The sequence below is a fragment of the Triturus cristatus genome, chromosome 3_2, assembly GCF_964204655.1.
Source record: "Triturus cristatus chromosome 3_2, aTriCri1.1, whole genome shotgun sequence".
NCBI classification, from domain to species: Eukaryota; Metazoa; Chordata; class Amphibia; order Caudata; family Salamandridae; genus Triturus; species Triturus cristatus.
Genome location: NC_140584.1, coordinates 734512794 through 734536527, shown reverse-complemented (window position 1 = coordinate 734536527; position 23734 = coordinate 734512794). Strand labels below are relative to the sequence as shown.

Genomic DNA, 23734 nt, shown 5'->3' with positions numbered 1-23734 from the left:
CCGAGGAAGAGCGAAGGGTGCGAGCAGGGATGTATGCACAGACGCTCTTGCTGAGATAGGAGGCGCCTGTCCCATGCAGGGCCTTATGCATAAGGCCATTGAATTAAAGACCACGCTTTTTTTTACCGGGAGCCAATGAGGGGCCCTCAGGTGAGGGTTCATGTGGGACCTAGGTGGGAGTCGAAGTAGCAGTCTTGCCGCCGAGTTCTGCACCACCTGCAGTCTCTTAAGGAGATAGTCTTGGAGACAGAGGTACAGAGCGTTACCATAGTCGAACTTCGACGTAATCAGGACCTGCACTACCTTTCTACCAGCAGACTCCGATAAAATAGACAGGATTTTTTTCAGTATGCGAAGCACACTGAAGCAGGACCCGGCTAGGGCTTGAATCGGAGGTTGGAAGGAAAGAGGTTTATCTATTTTGATCCCTAAATTCGTTACGCAGTTTTGTGGGGAACCCAGGTGCGGCAAGTTGCTCGGCCGGAAGGTTTTCATGAAATTGTGGGGGACATCTCCAAAGGTCACGATCTCTGTCTTGTCCGGGTGGCATCTCAAGTGCTGCAAATCCAGCCAGTGAAACACCTTGGTGAGACACCATGAGATCAGCTTCCCATCTAAGTCCTTGCCCTTCTCGCAAGCAAACAAAAGCTGCGTGCCATCTGCATAAGAGGTGACTTTTGCGCCAAGGGACTCCATAAGGATTGCTAGGGGCGTCAGATATACATTGAACAGAGTGGGACTGAGAGCCGAGCCCTGCGGCACACCCACAGTCAGGGTGCTGTCCTGTGCGGTTTAAGGTGGCAGCCAGACTTTCTGAGTCCGTCTGTTCAGAAAAGATTATAGCCAGCTTAAGGCAGAATGTCTGATCCCTAGCTCATAGAGGCACTCAAGCAACCTTAAGGTGGGGCACAGTGTCAAACGTCAACGTGAGGTCCAGCAGTATGAGCATGGCCTTGCCTCCAGTGTTTAGGGTGCTGCAAACCTGCTCCATCACTTCAAGAAGAGGTCTCCGTGCTAAAGTGGGGGCGGAAACCGGATTGAATGGAGTGGAGTATTCCGTTGTCTTCCAGATAACTGCAGAGTTGGTGGTTAACTTCCTTCTCCAGGATCTTGTAGAGAGCCGGGAGAAGGGAGACGGGTCTATAGTTTGCTACTTGCATGGTGTCTGCTGAAGGCTCTTTTTATCAGCAGTAACACTTAGGCCCCTTTCCGTGCTAATGGAACCACCCAGGTTGCTAGCGAGGTGTTAAATATGTGGTTCACAGTAGTGTTGATAGAAGATTCCACCATCTGTAGTACTGCGATAGGGCAGGTGTCAAGGGGGGAGCCAAATTTTAAGCTCTTTAGAGCATTGAAAGACTTAAAGGGAGATATGGAAGTGAATGCGTCTAAGAAAGAATATGTAGGAGGAGGTGCCGGTACTCTGCGCACCATGATCTGTGATTTGGACTGAGGAGCTTTATTTTGGAAGCGGTTTTGAATGGTCTTGATTTTTTCGTAGAAGAACGTTTCAAGTTCGTCACACCACTCTGCCGTTGGGGTGCAGGCTCTAGATGTGACAACAGGTGGAGGAAGGAATCAACGATTGTGAAGATTTCATTTGCTCGGTTGTCAGCTTTCAGGATCCTAATATCATAGAAGCTCTTTTTGGCTAGGTGCAGCTTCCCCTGATAAACCTTTAGTGCATTCTTGTATACAACTTTATCATCAGGGTGATATTTCAGTCTCCATGGTCTCTCAAGCTTTTTGCAGTGCTTCTTGCGTTGAACCAAGGAGCTGTTCGACATGATCTGGCCTGAGATTTCTTTGTGATGGGTGTTAGCGAGTTAACAGTCTCCCTGATCCAACTGTCGAGGCAAGCGGAATCCCTCTTCCACACCGCAGGTCAAGACTGGAGTATTCATTGTGAGGGCATGAATAATGGCCTCTAGCTGTAACTTATGAAAAGTCCGACAGGAGGATGAGGCATTACCTTTTGAGGATGGCTTATTGCTGGTCTGTGACCAAGCAAAGAAGATGGTCTCTCCAGGAAAGAGGAAAAGGTTGCGAAACCGCCAGGTCCAGATTAGAGAAGACCTGGTCAAGGGTATGTCCGGCCTGATGTGTAGGGCCGAAGACCTGTTGTTTCAGAGTCAGAGTGTTCATAATTTCTAAGACAGTGTTGGGTTCTTGCCCTGATGCATTGTCCAAATGGACGTTAAATTCTCCAAGCAACAGGAAGTGGGCATATCTCATTGCCCATGGAGTCAATTGGGATTGATTGAGAGACAGAAACCCAGTGCTTCTGCTGGATCAGGGTTTTCTATTTAAACCCAAACATCAGTTTATATTTTTGTATGTCATAATTAAAATTACTAATGATTAATTATTAAGTACTAAGGTTTTGTAGAGTTTTTTATTAATCAACTTTACTAATGAAAGAATTACACGTGGGAATGCAATTGCATGGCTAAATTAATAAGTGAACTAAGTTGGTGAGCAAATTAATTAAATAAGTGTGGTTTATGTAATATTTGTTATGTGATTGCGCTTTAAAATAATATGCTTTAATGCTTTTTTATGTCGCAAATGGCTAGATAAGTACATACACATAAGGGTATTAGTGGGAATTAACACTGTATAATCAATACAATGTAGTAACGTTGTTTTGTGTTTCTTTTTAATTAAGTTGTCCGTTGTGGCCTGCTAAGAAAATGGCCGACATCTACAGCCTGCATTTGAGTAGATGAAATATGAAGAGAGGCCTTGCTGATTTTGACCTCGGCCTCTGCCTGAACTAAAAGTTATGAAAAGATGACAACTCTGGGATGACCGCCAGTTATCCTTGGTAGAGAACGTTTGTCACAAATGAACATTTTGATAAACTTGTGGTGGCTTCACTGCGAGTGATACAATTCCGGAGAAGAGCATCCATGGATGTTGCAAATTAGTTTTGGACTTCCTATTTCCTTGTTTTGAATTTCAAGATATCCGAGAGCGGAGATTTTTCTAATGTTGCAAGCTAACATTCTTTCCTGCTCAACGGACGTTTTAGAGTTTGTTTGTAACTTTTAGTATGTAAATTTTAGTATAAATATTACTAGACTAGAGAGGGTCTAAGGCCACTTCTTCCTGAACTTATGCTCAGAAGACCGATGCTTGCTGACGGCAACTCGTGAGACTTTAATTCTTTGCTGAGGGACTTGTCCTGACTTAGAGTACGACATTTAGCCAGAATAGGTAAATATGAGAATAACAATTTTGCAATTAAATGGCTTTCTTATGAATTAATTTAGATAAAATAATTCCTGTTTGAATTACAGTGTCGGGTGGTTATTTCTTTGTCATGTTATTGAGATCTCAAATGTGTTTAAATTGTTTTATCAAGACTCAAGACAATTCAATTTGGTTGCATTGACCTCCAATTAGGTGCAGATTGATTTAGGAGTTCTCTTTATATTCAGTGTGGATAGAGTAATTGAATGAATGTTGGTGTAATGGGCCCCACCAGCGTATGATGAGTGTATGTGCGCATGACTGTGAAATTACTCTGTCCGTGGAAGTAGGGAGAATTTATAAGCTCTGATCTGCAGCAGTTTCCTGGTAGCAGTATGATGGTATTGATTATTGTTTTGATCTGATAGATTGCTTGTACATAGGCTTTTTGGATTTATTGATTGATGTTGATACATGTACTAACACTAAATGTTGAAGTCGTCGTATTGAGTTATATGTAGTGTGTACGGCTTCTGGGACGTAGGGAGTCGGTGACGGTTCCGTAGTAGGGCAGAGGGAAGTGAGTGCTGCTCTCGGGAAAGATGGGATTGTTGACCCTGTACGAATGCAGGGAAAAGCGTGTGACAATTGAAGTTGCGCGTCGCATTGTCTGGGTTCGATTCAGTGACATCGTCGTGTGTTACTACTAGAGACATATTTTCTGTATAAGAGAAGTGTGTATGGTTGCGAAGGTTATCTGTGAAGTTCTGGTCTTAGATATCAGGGATCCTTTTTTGGGATTGCCGTTAACGCTTATCACTGGGAAGGTAATAGGTATTCTCTGAGCTTGTTTGAAGGACAGAGCAGAGGTAAGCTGCTTGGTTAATGTATGTTATAATTCTGTAGCAGGACAGATTGTTCGCTGTTCTCGGGAAAGGCAGGATTTTGTGTAAATGTGCTACATTTTCTGGTATGAAAGTGCGTGAATGTATGAGCATTTAGCTGATTGTGAAACTCTTAGGAACATTCCGGGAGGAAACAGTTAATGGATGCATGTTAGAAGGGCAGAGTAGAGGGATGTGCTACTGTGTCAACGAAAGTAATAATTCCGTGGTAGAGCAGAGGTAAGCGCTGTTCTAGAGAGAAGCGGGATTCTCGTGGGAAAGGTCTTTACTATTCTATGGTTAGCGGAGCAGACAATGGAGATGTTTATATGTTGTAACTAATAGATTTGTAGAATCTGAAACAGAGTCTACCAAGAAGGTTTTGTAAAGGAGGGGTAGACGAGTGACAGGAGACAGGAGTAGAAGCGACTGCAGCGACTGCTGACGTCAGAAAAGACCGTGCTGTGATTGGACAGTGGGTTAGAACAGTGCTTTCACTGTGATTGGTGCGTTGGTGTGAGCCGCGCAGGGATTGGAAGAAGTACAGGGTGACGTAGACGCTCCGGGATTGGTGCGTTAGTGAGAGTCGCGCTGTTATTGGACAAAAGATCGTACAGGTGTAGAAAGGACTAGAGGGTTGTGGTAAACGCGAAAATGTATTACCAAACAGAGGAAAAGAAAAAGAAATCCTTGTTCAGTAAAATTAAAAAATGGTTTGACAAGGATAAGGATATAATAACTAGAGAAGGTGAGTTACTACCTCCGACAAGAACCCCTGAATCCTTCATGGTTGCGAAATATGGGTATAATACCTGTATTTGGTTAGACAATTGGGCTAAGTATACTAGAGAAGATGGTGTTTTAGCATTCCCGGAACATGGTTCATTTAATCTGGCCGTGTTGAGAAATTTACGGGAGAGAATGATGAGTCTAGAGCCCAGACCAAGGCCGACACAGTTTGAGGCATTGGTAGAATGGGAAGATGAGGTGCATGAGCGAGAAAAGCAGAGGAGTGGAGGTAATTATAGGTATATGTTCGGGAGGAAATATGATCGTGAAACTCATCATGATTGAATGAGGAGATGGCGAGATGCTAGTATGACTGAGGGACTATATCCTATGAGAACTGTTGAGGAAGCAGAAGGGAGGAAAGGTACGGAAAAGGTACATGATGCAGAATTGAGAAGGTATGGGGCTAATGAATATGAGGATGAAGTCTTGGATGACATGATTTACAAGAGACCACCTCCATATAGACAAGAACCAGAAGTGAGAACACCAGTTGCTACTCCAATGAGAGATACTTTGCAAATCATAAAGACAGAAGTTGTGACACCTGGTCTGAAAAGTAGTAGCTCTTTCGCGGAAAGGGAAAGAGAGAGAGAGCGAGTGAGAGAAAGAGAGAATGAAATCGAGGATGAAAAGACAAGAGAATTAGCAAGAACCACATCTGAGTTGACAGAGAAAATCAGGGAATTAACCAAGAATCTAGAAGCTGTTACAGTACCTGTAAACATAGGTCCGGTTATGCCTATTTTTGATAAGCAAAGAATGGGTGAAAGTGGTTTAACAGTTCCATATGTAGGAAATGGACTAGTTAGTTCTCCAGAACAGTCAGGAATGAGGACGGGAGAGAATCAGTTGAGACATACCATATGTGGTGGAGAGTTAAATGTACAGCCTAGTTCAGGATTGAATAATGGTTGTGTGGAAAGAAATGTTATGATGGGAGGATCAATTTTGGAACCACAGAGGATGGTAGAACAAGTGAGTACAGGGAAAAAGTCTACAGAAATAACGGCTGAGGATTTGAATGATTGGTTGAAAGTTCTCCAAAGGAAGGACAAAGATTCTCAGGCAATTGATGTAGCCAGGTTGCGTATAGAACTGGAAGAGCTTATATTGGGAACAATTCCTACAGAAACGTTAAAAAATCATCATGATGGAGAGCTGTTAATTATGTGCAAGAGCATCACATGGAGGGCTAAGAATACACATGACAGGTTAAAAGGAATAGCGAGTGAAATGGGAATTGACATGGACAAGGTGAAAGCTTTACAGAAGCCTTACCGAGTGGATTTTACGGATAAGGATATTGAGAATCTAAATGATGTTGGCCGAACAGGGCAGATTAAAGAAATGATTTCCTTATTGCGAAAATGGGGTGATGTGGAAAAGTGGAAAGATAGATGGTATAAGAAAAGAGAAGATACAGTGGACAGAACTTACTCAGCATTCCCCATGAGAGAAAAGGAAAAAACTGTGGATGCTTATCCTATGAGAGAGATTCCTGGAGGAGGATATGTACATGTCCCATGGACTAGGCAGGATATTTTGTCATTTACAAATGATTTCCCTCGACTGAGAGAAAAGCCTGTCGAGTGGTATAGGCAGGTTGATAGGTTTGTGAAATTGTCAAAGGTGCTGTGGATTGACCTGAATAGTCTGTTTGATATAATTGTTCCAGCAGACTTGTGGGCAGAGTGTAAAATAGTCATAGATTGGCCCACTAAAGAATACCCGAGAGATCAAAGAACAGGAGCTCCGGATCAGGAGGTTATGAAGAAATATGAACAGGTCATAGTATTCCTGAAGAATAAGGTACCCCCTAAAGAGACAGATTGGGTTAAGATAGATCGAACACATCAGGAAGTAAAAGAATCAGTTCATGCCTTTTATGAAAGGTTAATACTGGCTTTTAAACAGTTCAGTGGAGATGAACATCTGGGTGATAAGGATTTGAGTCATTTTGTATACAGATTTGTATATGGCTTGAGACCTGAAATCAGTGAAATGATACGAGAGCACACGGTTGATTGGCAGAGTAAGAAGATTGATGAGATCTTGAGACATGCAAAGTAATTCAGTGATGAAATTGAGGTGAAACAAAGAAAGCTGAAGGAAAAAGCGATGTGGGCACAGGTGAAGGTTGCAGAAAGACAAGAAGCACAGCTGGTTGAACAAGCAAATAATCCAGGAAATAGGCCTAGATATGGTACAGGAAAAGGAAAGGGGAACATAGAGGAGGCGAAGAAAAAGTTTCCATGCCACAACTGTGGAAAATTAGGGCACTGGAGATCCGAGTGTACGAATCCACCATTAGTGAATAATGACAATCAATCCTTGAATCAACAGGTGCAGAACGAGGGGTGTAATTATCAGCAGCAACAGCAGAAGGTTGTCAAGCAGCAGAATCAAGAGCCAAAACCGCCTTTGCCACAGAACAGAGGATCCCAGAAATACAATCAAGACTCGGGATTCTACAATGAGGAACAGGTAAACAAACAGAGACGTACAAATCCAGTACAACAATACTGGCTAAAGAATGAGGGGAGTGAGTCTGAAGGGGACTTCTGACGGTGCCGAAGAGAGGAGGAAGAGTGCATACTTGGAGCAACTCTAGAAATAGACCAGGCAGGACCATTTGTAGATGGGAAAATAAATGGGGAAAGTGTTACTTTTTTAGTAGACACAGGAGCGACGAGATCAACTGTCAGGTCAGCAGATATAAGAAATCTTCCTCTCTCGGACGAAGCAATCCAAGTGGTTGGTGTATCTAATACACAAATTAAGACTCGTCTTACTGAACCAGTACGGGTAAGGATAGGGAAATTTTCAGATATGCACAGGTTTGTAGTGTGTGACACTAGTCCAGTGAATTTGTTGGGTAGGGATTTGTTGTGTAAAGTGAATTGCACAATTTTTTGTACTCCGGATGGAATAGCCTTTGAGACACCGGATGAGGATGTCTTATACAGAGTAACTTTAGATAATAGAGAAAATGAGATTGTTGGAACATATGCTGTATTTAATCCAGATGATATGCCTCAAGAATTGAGACACACAGTAAAAGCAGCAGTTTGGGATTTTACTGGAGAGGATGTGGGATTGATGAATAATGTAGATCCAGTAAAGATTACAGTGAAAGAGGGAATCTCTTATCCTAATATCCCACAATACAGACTGACACCAGAGATAATTGAAGGAATAACACCTATAATTGACAAAATGATTCAGCAAGGAGTCTTGAGAGAGTTACTGAGTAGCCCATGTAATTCACCTATAATGGGGCTGAAGAAACCTAATGGGAAGTTCAGAATAGTACAAGATTTGAGAAAGGTTAATAAAATTGTGGTATCATGTTGTCCCATTGTGCCAAATCCATCAGTGATTTTGTATCAGATTCCTCATGATGCTGAATGGTACACAGTAATTGATTTGTGCCATGCTTTCTTTTCAATTCCATTGCATCATGACAGCCAGCCGATTTTTGCATTTCGGTTTGGACAGCGTATTTTGGCATGGTGCTGAATCCCACAGGGGTATACAGAGAGTCCTTCAATATTCAATCAGTTGCTGAAGAAATCTTTGGAAAGTCTGATCATGCCTGAAAGCTCAGTACTAGTACAATATATCGATGACCTACTTGTGGCATCGAAGACAAGTGAAGCTTGTGAAGTAGATACCATAGCTTTATTGAATCATCTGGCTGATGGAGGATTAAAGGTATCTCCAGCCAAATTGCAATTTTGCAAGAAAGAAGTACATTATCTTGGACACAATATTGAAAAAGGTCTAAGAAAAGTGACCATTGACAGGATCAAAATTATCAGAGGAATGAGAGCCCCAATGACCCAGAGAGAAGTGAGAATGTTTCTGGGAATGGTAGGTTATTGTCGTCAGTGGATAAGTAACTTTTCCCTGATAGCAAAGCCACTGATTAAATTGACCAAAAGTGAAGTGAAATACCCATTGGAATTGAATGCAGAACAAATGGCAGCATTCGAAGAATTAAAGAACAGATTATGTGAAGCTCCTGCTCTAGGAATGCCAGACTATGAGAAGGAGTTTGAGCTGTACTGTAGTGAGAGGAATGGATGTGCACTTTCAGTGTTAATCCAGAAACATGGACGTCTGAGGAGGCCAATTGCGTACTTCTCATCAACACTTGACCCAGTAGCTGTGGGTTTACCAGGTTGCCTGAAAGCAGTAGCTGCTACATGCAGAAGCTTGGAACAGCGTGAGGGTATAATAATGGGATATCCTGTAAGGTGTTCGTACCTCATGATGTGGCAATTCTTTTGACAAGAAGCAGAACTCAATATATGTCACATAGTCGGCTGACTAAATATGAGAAAATCATTCTGGGAGCATCAAATGTGACTCTTGAGAGGTGTGTGAATGTGAATCCAGCAACACTGTTGCCAGATGCTGAAAATGTGAGTGTGAGAGATGATGTTGATCATGATTGTTTGGATGTGCTTGATTATTGTACAAAACCGAGACCAGACATAAGAGATCTGCCACTACCTGAGAGTGATCATGTGTTGTTTGTGGATGGATCATGTCTAAGAACAGAAGAAGGTGTGCTGAGTGCTGCATATGCGGTGTGTAAAGTTTCAGAAGTTATGGAAGCTTCACCTTTGAAAGGAGTTAAATCTGCTCAGGTAGCGGAATTGGTGGCACTGACAAAAGCTTGCAAGATTGGAAGAAATGTGAGAGTGACTGTAATGACTGATAGTCAGTACGGATTCGGAGTTGTTCATGATTTTGGCCAACTTTGGCTACAGAGAGGTTTCCTGACCTCAAGTGGAACTCCTATAAAGAATGCTGAAGTGATTGGGAAATTGCTTGAGGCGATACAGCTGCCTAAAGAACTAGCAGTTGTAAAATGTGATGCTCATGGACAGGGTAATGATTTTGTTACTCTCGGAAACAGGTTTGCAAATGACATAGCACAGTATTGTGCAAAGAACAATCATTCCATTAACAGGGGAAAAGAGAAAGAAATGTCTTTTTGTTCTGTGATGTTTACTAATGTGATGGAAACATGGGAAGAGGTGAGGCAGTTGCAGGATGAAGCAGGAGATGAGGAAATTAGAGATTGGATCAAGGCAGGTTATGCACCAAGAGAAAAGGATCATGTTTGGATCTATAGGGATGGAAGACCAGTCATGCCAAATGCTATGTTGTCAACAATGGCAAGAATGTATCATGGCCAGGGACACCTGGGGAGGGATGCTATGATTAGATCCTTTAAACAGACCTGGTACAATACAAAGTTCAGGCTGATTGCAGAGAGCATCTGTCAAAGATGTTTGATTTGTCAGCAATTCAATACTGGAAAGAAAACAGTGGTGAGTCTAGGAACAATAGGCAGAGAAGGAGGTCCTTTCACAAGAATGCAAATAGATTTCATTGAAATGCCCCAAGTGAATAGATTGAGGTATGTTCTAGTGGTAGTCTGTTTGTTCTCAAGGTGGGTGGAAGCATATCCAACTAGGAGAAATGATGGAATAACAGTGGCCAAGTTGCTGTTAAGAGAGTTGATTCCTAGGTACGGGTTCCCAGTGACAATTGAGTCAGACAGAGGTGGACACTTCTACAATGAACTCATGAGTTTAATTTGTGAAGCATTAAGTATACAGCAGAAGCTACATTGTGCATACAGGCCAGAGGCTTCTGGCGTTGTTGAGCAGATGAACGGTACAATCAAAAACAGAATTGGCAAGATGTGTTTAGCCACTGGAATGAAATGGCCTGATGTCTTGCCTCTAGTACTGATAACTATTAGATCTACTCCAGACAGAACTACGGGGTTGAGTCCACATGAAATAATAATGGGACGTGCAATGAGACATGCATTCGTACCTGTCAACAAGCTGATGACTATAACTGAGAACATGATTTTGGATTACTGTAAAGGCCTGGCTGACGCAGTTCATTCTGTGTTTCACCAGGTTGGAGAAGACGCCACCACACTTGAAAAGAAGGCAGCCCATGATCTGAGCCCAGGGGACTGGGTGAGAATAAAAGTGCACAGAAGAAGAAATTGCTTGGTTCCAAGGTGGGGAAGGCCAAGACAAGTCATTCTGACTACGACGACTGCTGTAAAGTGTGCTGGAGTAAAGAACTGGATTCATGCAAGTCATACTTTGAGAGTTCCAAATCCAAAGGATGGGACTGGGAAAGAGTACTTTGAAGAGTCAGATTCCAGTGATGATGCAGACACTGAAACAGTGAGAAGAAAAAAAAATCCTGAAAGGGGGGAAAGAGAGTCAGTAAGAGAGTCAGGTGATTCTTTTTTCTTACCAGAAGAAGTTTCAAGAGTTTCAAGAGGAACATTGTGAACCTCAGAAGAGAGTTCAGATTCTGGAAAAGTGGCTGAAGTTCTAACGAGCAGTGAAAAAGATAAAGAGAAAGAAAGAAAAGAAAAGAGCGATTCCACAGAGACTATACCTGAGTCAAATGAAGAGGTTGAGAGGAATCCATCTGAGATAGTCCTTGAAGAAGTAGGGTCAGAAGAAGATAGAGAGGGACAGATTGCGGAAGAACCCCGAGGAGGCGTAGGGAACATTCATGATAAGCTAGGTGAAGGGACAAGTAGACAGCAAGAAGATTGCGTGTCGGAGACCCGAGGAGGGACAGTAGTAGGGAAATCTCAATCGGTGGAGAAGAAGACTGTGGAAAAAGAGAGAATTGTTGATGAACAAGAGGCAGATGAGACAGAATCGGATGAGAGTGAGAATGAGATACCAGAGGGTCGAGTTCTGAGAAAAAGAACTTGGATTGGAGAAAGAAACAATAGAGAAGTGAAACAGAAAAGAAGTGTAAAAGGAGATCTTTGGCCTAACAAGATAAAGAGGCTGAGATATCGACTGACACGAGTGAATTCATCGAAAGCTGAACAGGTGAACGAGGTGTCAAGCCAAAATCAAGCGAAAGAAGAAGAACGAAAAGAACTAAAGGAACTAGAGGAGATCAAGAGAATCAGAAAGCCCAACCAGAAGTATATGTCACCAGAATGGACGTATGTGGCACTGTCTGAAGAAGAAGAAGAGGCAGAAGGTCAAGGAAATCCAGAGGGGACCTTACTGAAAGTGGTTGAGGAGGAGAAAACTGTTGGAATCCTGAAAGTTATCTTGTCTGACATTGGAGAAGAGACAGATGTTCAGGATCTGATACAATTTGTTGTTGCTGAAGAAGAAGTGAAAAGTGATGAAAATCCAAATTGAGTGAACTAAAGGAGTCACTCGAGGAAGAGTGAAGAAGAAGAAATCTAAAAATTTACAGATTGTAACGATCTAGTGTTCTAGAGATTCAGTAGTGGAGTAGTAGAGGCTAAGTCAAAAGACACAGTCAAAGTAATAAGATGGCTAACACAGCAAATAATCAAAGTAGATGTACCTTCCTGAAAAGATGGTGCAAAATGTGCTGCTGCTGTACAGGACTATTAATGCTACTATGGAGTGTGCTTGCTTTATTAGTTACTTTTAGAGTTACAGTAGACACTTTGGGAATACATACTGAGAATATGACTAACATAGGGAAGAGTTCACAGAAGGTAGTACCAACTAGAATTAGTAATATATACATACACAAGGATAGGTCAATTAATGATTTTTCTAGCAATGTTTTTTCAAAATTATTGTATGAATATGTAAAGACAATGGAGGTAAGGGATTGCTACGTCTGTATGCAGTTACCTGCATCCATTTCAGAGGGAGTTACTTATCATCATCTCCCAGCTACGTATGGAATTTCATGTAGTGTGTTGATTAGTATTTTTTATTTATTAGGGAAAATAGATTATGATATGTCTAATAAGGATAACATTTTTGGGCAATTGCCTATGAATAAAAAACTGAATCCTGCTAAAGAAGCTAACATTTTAGGTGAGATTTTTATTGAAACAGAAGAATTAACATTAGATTACATTTTTAGAAAGAATTTAACTTGAAGTTTGAAGGAAGAAGAAGAAGATTTTCTGAACATGGTAGAGAAAAGGAGAATGGGTATGCATGAAAAGGCAGGAGGATATAAAATGAGTGAGACGGTGTGGGACATTGAGATGGGAAAGGAGTTGAATAATGGGGCCAGTCCAACTTTGGCTTTAGATGCACCACAGAAGGGTAAACTATGCATTACCAGAAGGAAATCCCAATATGATTATTATTTTGTTGGGACTAGTGAGTGCCATGATACATACTTTATTGCAACAGGATGGGGATTCAAAGGAGGAGAAGATCCAGTTTTCCCGGGAGTGTATTATATTTGTGGGAATAAAGCTTATTATAGGTTGCCTGACCATTGGTATGGCACATATTATGTTGGCCTGGTCTTTCCAAAGATTTTTCATATGGATAGAATAGAAGATGCAGAACAAATTAATCTACTAACACGCTTTAAAAGAGAAACTTGGACAGAAATTGTAGGAGATATTTTTGGAGCTTTGATACCAGCAGTGGGAATTTCACTAAATGCATATGGAATTCGGAAGCTGTCAACAGTGGTGGATCGCTTATCGACAAGCACCGCTGGAGGGTTTCTATTGGTAAATACAGAGATGGTTGCCTTACGCGCCATGTCTATGCAAAATCGACTTGCCCTTGATATTCTATTGGCAAAAGAGGGTGGAGTCTGTGGAATGCTGAAAGTTCAACATTGTTGCACTTACATTCCTGATGAAAGCAAAGATCTAAAAGTCTATATCAAAAATATTACTGATTTGCATGAAGAATTAGTACCACTGGAAGCTGAAAGTATCTGGACTAAAATGGCTAATAAAATGATTGCTGTTAAGAATTTTATAGCTAAGATAGGTAGCACCATTTTTGGTAAGATATTATTTCCATTGACATGTGTGATTGTTACTTTATTGATTCTTAGATTAGGGTGTTTATGTTGTAGATATAGGAGGAGTAAAAAGAAAATAATGAAAGAAAATGTTGAAAAGAGACAAAAGAGGTCAAAAAGAGACCCACAAGAAATAGAATTGGAAGGATTTAGGGAGAGCATGTACTTAGAAACAAAAAGAGATGATGAAAGAGAAACTGGAGTTTAATGAAAAGCAAAAAGACATTTGAATTTTTCCTAAAAAGGGGAACTAAATTTTTGGGTTGGATTTTTGTGGTGATGATATATCACCAAAGGGGGGATTGCTGGAGCAGGGTTTTCTATTTAAACCCAAACATCAGTTTATATTTTTGTATGTCATAATTAAAATTACTAATGATTAATTATTAAGTACTAAGGTTTTGTAGAGTTTTTTATTAATCAACTTTACTAATGAAAGAATTACACGTGGGAATGCAATTGCATGGCTAAATTAATAAGTGAACTAAGTTGGTGAGCAAATTAATTAAATAAGTGTGGCTTATGTAATATTTGTTATGTGATTGCGCTTTAAAATAATATGCTTTAATGCTTTTTTATGTCGCAAATGGCTAGATAAATACATACACATAAGGGTATTAGTGGGAATTAACACTGTATAATAAATACAATGTAGTAACGTTGTTTTGTGTTTCTTTTTAATTAAGTTGTCCGTTGTGGCCTGCTAAGAAAATGGCCGACATCTACAGCCTGCATTTGAGTAGATGAAATATGAAGAGAGGCCTTGCTGATTTTGACCTCGGCCTCTGCCTGAACTAAAAGTTATGAAAAGATGACAACTCTGGGATGACCGCCAGTTATCCTTGGTAGAGAACATTTGTCACAAATGAACATTTTGATAAACTTGTGGTGGCTTCACTGCGAGTGATACAATTCCGGAGAAGAGCATCCATGGATGTTGCAAATTAGTTTTGGACTTCCTATTTCCTTGTTTTGAATTTCAAGATATCCGAGAGCGGAGATTTTTCTAATGTTGCAAGCTAACATCTTTTCCTGCTCAACGGACGTTTTAGAGTTTGTTTGTAACTTTTAGTATGTAAATTTTAGTATAAATATTACTAGACTAGAGAGGGTCTAAGGCCACTTCTTTCTGAACTTATGCTCAGAAGACCCATGCTGGCTGACGGCAACTCGAGAGACTTTAATTCTTTGCTGAGGGACTTGTCCTGACTTAGAGTACGACATTTAGCCAGAATAGGTAAATATGAGAATAACGATTTTGCAATTAAATGGCTTTCTTATGAATTAATTTAGATAAAATAATTCCTGTTTGAATTACAGTGTCGGGTGGTTATTTCTTTGTCATGTTATTGAGATCTCAAATGTGTTTAAATTGTTTTATCAAGACTCAAGACAATTCAATTTGGTTGCATTGACCTCCAATTAGGTGCAGATTGATTTAGGAGTTCTCTTTATATTCAGTGTGGATAGAGTAATTGAATGAATGTTGGTGTAATGGGCCCCACCTGCGTATGATGAGTGTATGTGCGCATGACTGTGAAATTACTCTGTCCGTGGAAGTAGGGAGAATTTATAAGCTCTGATCTGCAGCACTTCCACCTCCTGGAGACCCTCAAGACTGAAGGATGAGCAATTGTATACTCTTTTACATACTACTGCCGTCCCACCCCCTTTGCCAATTTTGCGGTCTTCCCTCAGAATTCTGTAGTTTGGGGGATGGCTAATGCTAAGATGGGCTTAGCCGAGGCCGAAAGTAAGGTCTTGGTGAGAAAGAGTACATCAAAGTCCCCATCAGCTAGGAAATCAAATACTGTGAGCTTGTGTTTCTGTAGGGATCTAGTATTTAGTAGGGCTGCCCTAATCTGTTTCTGCGTTGCCGCAGCGTGATCTGGGCTGCAACGGGTCATAGGGGAGGACGGCACACAAGGGTCCAGGCACAGCTGGGGCAGATTAAATCTTCTCAGAGAGTGCCAGGAGACCAAAGGGCAGAACATTTCCTTGGAGGGGCCATGTGAAGTAAAGAGGCCCAATCGAAATCAATGCGGTGCTTGTCTGCTGACAAAAAACCAGCATAGAGGCTGGGACTGCGCGATTCCGGGACGCTGACGGGCGCAGATGGGCTTGCCTTTGGCGAGTGTCTGCTGCGCGTGCACCCCTTCCTATATGGACATGGGGCAAAGAGGGCAGGACGACTTGAGAGCACACTGACCAAAATGGCACCTCTCTGGAGTCTCGGCCCTTCCCAGCCCGGAAGAGAGGCGAGCCAGCTCCCCCTCCACTTCCCAAGCAGGACTATTGCCTCTCCTCCAGGCTGCATAATGCTAGCGAGGGAGGAAGCAGCTGTACCTGGAAATCCCATAAGCTGGACAGTAGCAGCAATAACTTTGAATGTGGCAAGTTAAGGCTGATTTAAAACATAGATTATTAAAACAGGGTGCGAATAAAATGGTGTGGGCAGAAATTAATAACAGCGTGCACTCTCCTTTAAAACGAATTCAACGACAGATTCAGTAGTATCCACAAAGTAAGTAAATACAAGTAAAACGATGTGCAAAAACGAGCTAGCAGCGATACACATTTGGGAACTTGAAGCCCCAAAGCGTTAGCGGTCCGCGCTGCGGCTCCCTTTATGGACATGAAGGCAGGGAGGGCAGGGCGACTAGAGAGCGCACCAACCAAGATGGCGCCTCTCGGGCGTCTCAACCCTTCCCTGCCCAGAAGAGACAAGAACCAGGCCCCTCCCCATCTGCCACTTCCCAAGCAGGACCGTTGCCTCACCTCCATGCTGCCTAATGCGAGCGAGGGAGGAAGCAGCTGTACCTGGGAACCCCACAAGCCGGACAGTAGCAGCAATAACAGTGTGTGCGGCAAGTAAAGGCCGAGTTAAAACATAGATTAATAAAACAGGGTGTGAATAAAATAGTGAGAGTAGAAATTAATAACAGCAGGCACTCTCCTTTAAAACAAACTCAAATTCAATGACAGATACAGTAGTATCCACAATGTAGTAAATACAAGCAAAACGATGTGCAAAAATCAGTGATAAACAGTTGCGAGCTTGAAGCCCCAAAGCCCAAATAATGGACAGTCCACTGTTGGGCTCAGCTTCTAGTCCATTCCAGGGTACTGGAAGATGGCAAATTCCCTGTTAACAGGCTAAGTTCCTCCACAGGTGCACTCTGAAGAGAACTGTGTATGGTCCAGCAAGGAGGCAGAACTAACGACAATAGCAAACAAAATGAGAATGGAGAATCGTAATGCAGGCAGCAGCTGCTTCCCTCTAGTACTGGAAAGGGGTAGAATGACTTTTGTAGCTCACCCTCAAATGTTTTCACCCTCTGGAAACATCCTATGCCTTCTCAGATGAGAAGTTGGCTGTTCCCTCCTGTTACCAGGCTTGATCAAAAGCAGCCTCCTAAAGAGGCACACCATTTATTCTAATCTTCTCCTCATTTCCACAATTCTGGTACCTAGGGTATGGCACAATGAGACTCAGAAAGGAATGCTGTAGATTCCATACAGTTACCAGCATCTGCTCCACAGAACAGGAGTCACTACTGCTCAGCTAGAATGCCCAAGGAAATGGCAGATGAAGCACAATTATCTTATCTGTTCATTACCAAGGAGCAGAGAACTTCATCCCAGCTGACTAGTATTCCAACAGTCAATATTGCATAAGTACCACAGTGTAGATGTTTCACAAATTTTGTAAAGTGAGCCTCAATCTCCCCCTTCATCTTAATACAAGTAACTCGAAATAAATGTAAAACATGACTTCCACTATAGTTCAGTTAAGTCTTGGCATCTACATACCATGTATGAGGCACATTGCTTAGAACTATTATGTAATCCAATATATTTGCATCAGTCTTCACAACATCACAATTTGTGAACTGTTGGAATTTTTTAAGCATTGCAAAGACTGACAGCTTTGTTTTTTGTAATCTAATGGCCTGTGACCGATGACCATTAAAAAATGTTTTATGTGGTTCCTGAACTCACTCGTACTTTGTGGCTTTAATTGGAGAGCTGGAAAACTCCTTCAGAGTTAGACTATCCCATTAAAGTGCAAAGTCATATTGTTGGCTACTGCATCCACTTAGATTTACTCCAATCCTTACATATTAAGTCACAGTGGTTATCAACATCTTGCAGGACCTTCCTCTTTCAAACATCTGTGCTTGTACATCTATCATATGAAACAATGATATTGTTTTGCCATGCTAAAATCGCTTGACTAAGACTGTAGGCACATGCAGTATTTCAAAAATAACAATGTTTTACACTTGCCCATCATTCCATAGAGGCAACAGATGTTTCTTGATGAGTTCAAGAATTCCATCTATCCAGAGCCAGAAGGGAAAATTCTTTTCATTTATATTTTCCTGAAATAGTAAAAACAAAAACTATGTTGCATATCCTGAATGAGTATACCACTTATTCACACAAGATAAGTATTTAGAGTCCCCTCTGCTAAGGTCATTTACAGGTTTTTACAAGACCCATGGATTTATATGTAGTAGACATATCTCAAGAGAATTGTTCCAACAAAAGTATGTAATATCAGGATCAGGGAAAATAGGACACCTCACATTTTAGAAGTGACAAGAATCCGCCAAGGTTATTTTCATTATGAGCGAAAGTGGAACAAGCAAGACCAACCCAATTGTTCGGTTCCTATGTAGTTAACAGGTTTTTCAAATTTTTACAAAATAGATACAACAGGTACCCACATGGCTATAATCATTTAATAATTAATTCTCCCTACTACACACAGAGGGCATTGTAATTCCACGAACAGCATGAGCAAGTTTATGTTAAGAGACAAAAGATTACAATTAAAAATGCAAAACATAGGCATGTGCAATTTAATTAACACAGCAAATTCCCTTTGGATGTTTGTTCACAATCACTAGTCACAATTTCAGCTGATTCACACAGCACATTCACTCCAAATGGTATTACTTCTAGAAACATTTAAAAACACAAAACATGCCACACTGCAATACCAAGATAATTGCGTACATCTTTGCTGAAATAAGCACAGCGTTAACTTACTTTACAGAATCTTGTCCAAGGAACAAGGCCATCATCGCTAATGGAATTCGGACCTGTGCAAAGCAAGAGATAAAAATGCACAAGGCAAGCATAAGATTCATATGGCATATACTCAACTACAGTTAAGAATGCATACATTTTAGATTGGGGGAATACTTGTGATAAAATGAGATAAGTGTTAGACAACACGTTTACTGCTATCAATTTCTTGAACTACAGAAAACATAAGAGTGGTCAAGTCTAGAATGCATAATGTCAACAGAGCAATCACCCCCATCAGTCCTTCATGGACATAGCTTCACAACTGTTGAACCTAAGACTGTGGTCTAAGGTCAGCATCTGCAGGATTCTCAGTCATAATAAGAAACTAAATGTCTACTAGAAGGAGCTTGATGCGAAAGGATTCTGTTACTTAGCCTGTAAGCATCTGTTCATGGCATGTAGTGCTGTAGAATCACATGCTCTGCATACTCCTGCAAACCCCCCCTGTACGTACGGTAGTGTTAATGTCTTCCAATCAATTTGTGGCTGCTTCCTAGTCCAAATTAACCTGATCATGCAAGCTTTTACCATATTAAAAACTTGGTTTGGTGTGGTTATTCGAATATTATTGTACAGCTATAAGAATTTGGGCAGCACAACCATCTTCATGATGGACACTCTGTCCACCAAGGACAATTGCATCTGAATCCATCTGCTGATTTGCTCTTACAATTGATCATTCATCACCCCATAATTTGCTCTGAACTCTGATCACCTCAGCTGGGTCCCAGTGGATCCATATTCCCAGATATTTGATATATACGCAGGCAGTTTTTCAGCAGTGAAGTGAAACGGATGCATTTAAGTTTATCTAATGAAGAGTGTAATAACTACGCTGATGGTTGTCTACCGATTCTTTTGTATCCTAGATACCCCTGATGAAGGGAATATCCCGAAATGCATTGGGTGATTTTGTAATAAAGTCGTGACATGTGAAAAAGTGTAATTCTCCTGTGTCTTTATGAAAAACACCGTACAAACATGAGAATGAGTAAAATGAATTGATGAAATTAAGGAAAACAAAGGTGAAAAGAAATGGAGTAAAATGTGGAAAAAGTTGAAGATTTATATTATAATTCGATTGTTCGGATTCATTCAGGAATGGATTTGGCTGTGCAGTTTGTATGGTGATCAGATGAGGTGCCCGCTTATCCAGGTATGCCAACACTTGTCAAATTTTTCTAGGGTTTTTCAGGCCTCTCACGTTACAGGTAATCAGTTGCACTGGCGCAGTTCGGACTCGACTATGCATTCATTCGTGTACAGTACATAATTATATGCGTGTTCAGTCTAGCTTCTGTGTGTGCATTATTATCATGTAGTCTATGAATATGGCCATCAGTGGCTAACAATATAATCGCCCACTCCCGCATCCCAAACATTCTGGAGAAGTTACCGTAAAACAAAACAACACTTATCCATGTGTCTATTAGCACTGTAGTGTTGAAGATCCATGCCATCCGGTAGTTAACAGTTCAGAGCATACCCACTGTGGGGGGCACGCCAGAGTTCCATCTCACACCTCCGCTTAGTGAGGGGCAGATCATGAGCTCTCGTTTCATATAATCAGCCTTCTTATCTTTATTTAACATGTTGCTATCTGCACTGTTCAGCACCTACAACAGTTTTCCAGTTTGTCAACAATCGCATGGTTGTCGTCCTTTCCGGTGTAGTATTCCTTGTACCTGGCCTTATGAGCTGGCAATCTGAACCGTCCTTTAAGTCCGCTTCAGTATGTTGTCGTTTTTGCTTGTTGACAGCTATTAGCATGTCTGTGTAATCCATACCTGCTTTTGGTGTTTGGAACATCTTTTCTTGGCCTTGATGCATTATTTTTAATCGAGTTGGATAAAGTATGGCATAAGATATTTCTGCTTTTTGCACGTTTCTTGACTTGGAGTTACTCTTTCCTGGCCGCCTGTACAGCTATTGTAAAATCTGGAAAGAAGAGCAATGTGTTCCCTGATGGAGATTTCTTCTTTCTTTATGCATCCTTTTTCTTCTCTCTTTCCTATCCGCCGCCAGGTCTTCTGGCTCACACTTATTAAGTCTTAATTTACTCCATCTCAAAAATCCCCCGTACCCGGACGTCTTCAAGGTCTGTAACCTAAACCCACATTTTCCATTACTTTTACAGTGGCCCTGCCCTTCCTTTGTAAGGACACACACGTGCTTTATCCACAGAATAATACCATTTTGCTTGGAATAATTACAAAACCACCTCTGTGGTTTTGTCCGAATTTGAGTTTATAACTTTTGCTCTAGTAAATAGCGGAGCTTCTCAATTTCTACCAATAGTTTCAAACTACCCACCTAAAACTTAAGTCAGTTGGGACTTATCTTTATTTTCCATCGATCGGACCCTATTGTAAATAAAGTATGATCTCTCTGTTGTTATTGACACATCTTGGTGTTGTTTCCTGGGTATCTTGACTCTATTTCTAGCGTATTTGCTATTGCTTGCACTTGATATAGGGTTTGATAGTAGCACTATATTTTCGTTTCTATTTTCTCTTAATATGTACAGTGGCACGACATTAAATAAACTACAGGATTATTCCAAAAATTATTTATTCTTTCACATGGTGGGGGATAAGGAAAGAAAAAAAACATTTTATTACTACTGGCTTAGCCAAGCGGATTTTTTGTTGTTTTTTATCATCATCATAGGTGCATTTTGAGTATGGCTTTCCTGTTGAAGGTGCTTCTGTCGCCGAAATGCACGTTGGTACTATTCTACCATGAATTAGCCACGTTTTAAGGCTTTAAATTCTTTTGAACTTTATTGTTCATGATAGTGAAAACGTAACTGTTTTAACATGTTGATAAGATGAAGATGTATGATGAGCTAGTTTACATATAGAATAGTTTTCATCTCAAGGAGTCATCAATCATTTGTTTTTCCTTTTTTTGATTTTAAAATTAATAACTTTTGATAATAAAATTGTAATGATGAATATCATATATTTTGATTGGTTTGTTGTATATTAAGCTATGGATTTACAGAAACTTACACCACTACTGGTTGGGGGAATAAGTCCATTTTAGTTTCTGAAGCCCTCCAAGTCATCTCAGCAATCCCGCTGTCTGGGACTTATTGGAGGACTTGTTGGCCCCCTAAAACCCTCAGCATCCCCTGGGTCAGTCTTTTATGAAATGGGAAGTGGGTGCCCCATAGCCCCCTTCCCAGGCAGATTACAGTCTCAGGGACCCCATCCCCATGGCCCGGCCTTTCATTTCTTTTTTTCTTTTAAAAGGGAGGGGAGCAGGGCGGCCCTCTACTGGGCCTATTTCGGCCACAGAGACTCCATCCCTCGGGGCCTGCCCTTTCTTAATTTTTTTAACAATAAAAAAGGGAGGGGGGGGGGGCAGCACAGCCCCCTTCCCAGGCCTATTTCGGCCCCGGGGACCCCATCCCCTGGGGCCTGCCCCTTTTTTATTTTATTAAATAAAAAAGCTCCCGTACCGATTTCAGCCCCTGGGGCCTGCCCCTTTTATAAAAAAAAATGATTTAAATAAAAAAGGGAGGGAGCTGCCCAGCTCCCCCCCCCCTCCCAGAACCGTCCACCCCCACCCCACCCCTGGCACCCACTTTTTAAACATTGGGGATCACCAGGGGAGCCTCAAGGCTAGCAGGCGTGTTTGCAGAGTGGTAGTGAAGAGGGTGTGGCCTTGGGCGACTTGCCGGAGTTTTTTTTAAATTAAGTGTTTTCTTTTGTTAGGGCATGTGGGCTGCATGTTGTATTCTTAGTCTATATCCAGAGTGCAATGCCCTTCGTTCTATTCAAGTATAACAGTGGGGGGTGGAGGGAGGGGGGGGGGGGGGAAATCGGATTATGATATTTAGAAACAATATGTAGCAGTTTAGGTTATGGAGCTTCTGCCTCTTGAATATGGCCCTCTATATTTACTCTGTTAAATACCAGTTGAGTTTAACATAACTTTTGCCATGTTTATGAAATTGACTAGTCTGCATGTTAGCTGAATGTCTCTTCCATCAAAACAGGCTTTTAATACTTGCCTGCGTGTTCGAATCCCTCTCTTGTTCCAGAATGGTTTTAATAGCCGCTTGCGCTCTTTGTCTAGGCCCTTGCAGCTACACAGCAAGTGGAGAATATCCTCTTTGGAATCGCCACAAATTCTGTAGTTCGTAGTTGTTTCTAACTGTTGCCAAGGAGGGAGATGCTGGTTTACCTGTAAAACCCTCATCCTCAATTTCAAATATGATTCCTTCGTGGTCTTTGAGAATCCTGTTCCCAAGTAGACTTGTGGCGCGGGCCTTGTATAACTCTGAATAACAAACCACCCATGGGCCCTCTTGGTCAGGGCAGATTTATCTTCTTCCAGAGATAATGACTTTACTGCTTTATTTACCAATTGTTTAAAAGTTTTTTGCGGCCCGTTGATATCCCAAAGATCTTGGAGGGCTAGAGAGTTTATTGCTGATTGTAGATAGACCGAAGCAGGGCTGTCTTTGTTCTTGTTCAGCTCTTTCCATAAGTATGAGGTCATAGAACCCCTCTCTGCTCTCTTTATTTTTTACCAGCACTTTATGTAAGCACCCTTACGTGCTCCTTGCTGTTTTTGAAGACCAAATTCTAGCCTAGCTGCGCTGGAGAGATATACTGAGGGAGGTTAAAAATTATTCGAATTGTTTTCGACAGTTTTGTCAATAACTGTCTCCTCCCTTCCTCTCATACATTCACTTCCATAAGTGATGGTTGGAAGCAATTTTGCTCGAAAAACTTCTAATAGAGGCGTTAGATCTGGGCCTGTTATTTTTTGCTTAATGCTTTTTTAAACTTTTTATAAACAAATGTTTATTGATTTATAAAAGGAATGCACCAACCAATCAGTACCACACCATAATAATATAGGATAACGTACACAAATTTGCGCTCCCCAGTATCCATACATTA

The 23734-nt window shown here is 41.3% G+C and overlaps 1 protein-coding gene across 5 annotated transcripts in view; it reads right to left on the bottom strand.

Moving 5' to 3' along the window:
• Positions 1-23734, bottom strand: part of STAT1 (signal transducer and activator of transcription 1) — a 543237-nt gene that overhangs the window by 175660 nt on the left and 343843 nt on the right. For 4 of the 5 annotated variants that reach the window (XM_085648786.1, XM_085648787.1, XM_085648788.1 and 1 more), the window contains exons 18-19: positions 18774-18826; positions 18006-18100 (exon numbers count right to left, since the gene is read on the bottom strand). In XM_085648786.1, coding sequence (XP_085504912.1) covers positions 18006-18100; positions 18774-18826 — 148 coding nt within the window. Of the gene's footprint in view, positions 1-1534; positions 2285-15308; positions 18101-18773; positions 18827-23734 lie in introns of those variants that run through there. The other variant, XR_014979978.1, reaches the window with a different exon arrangement.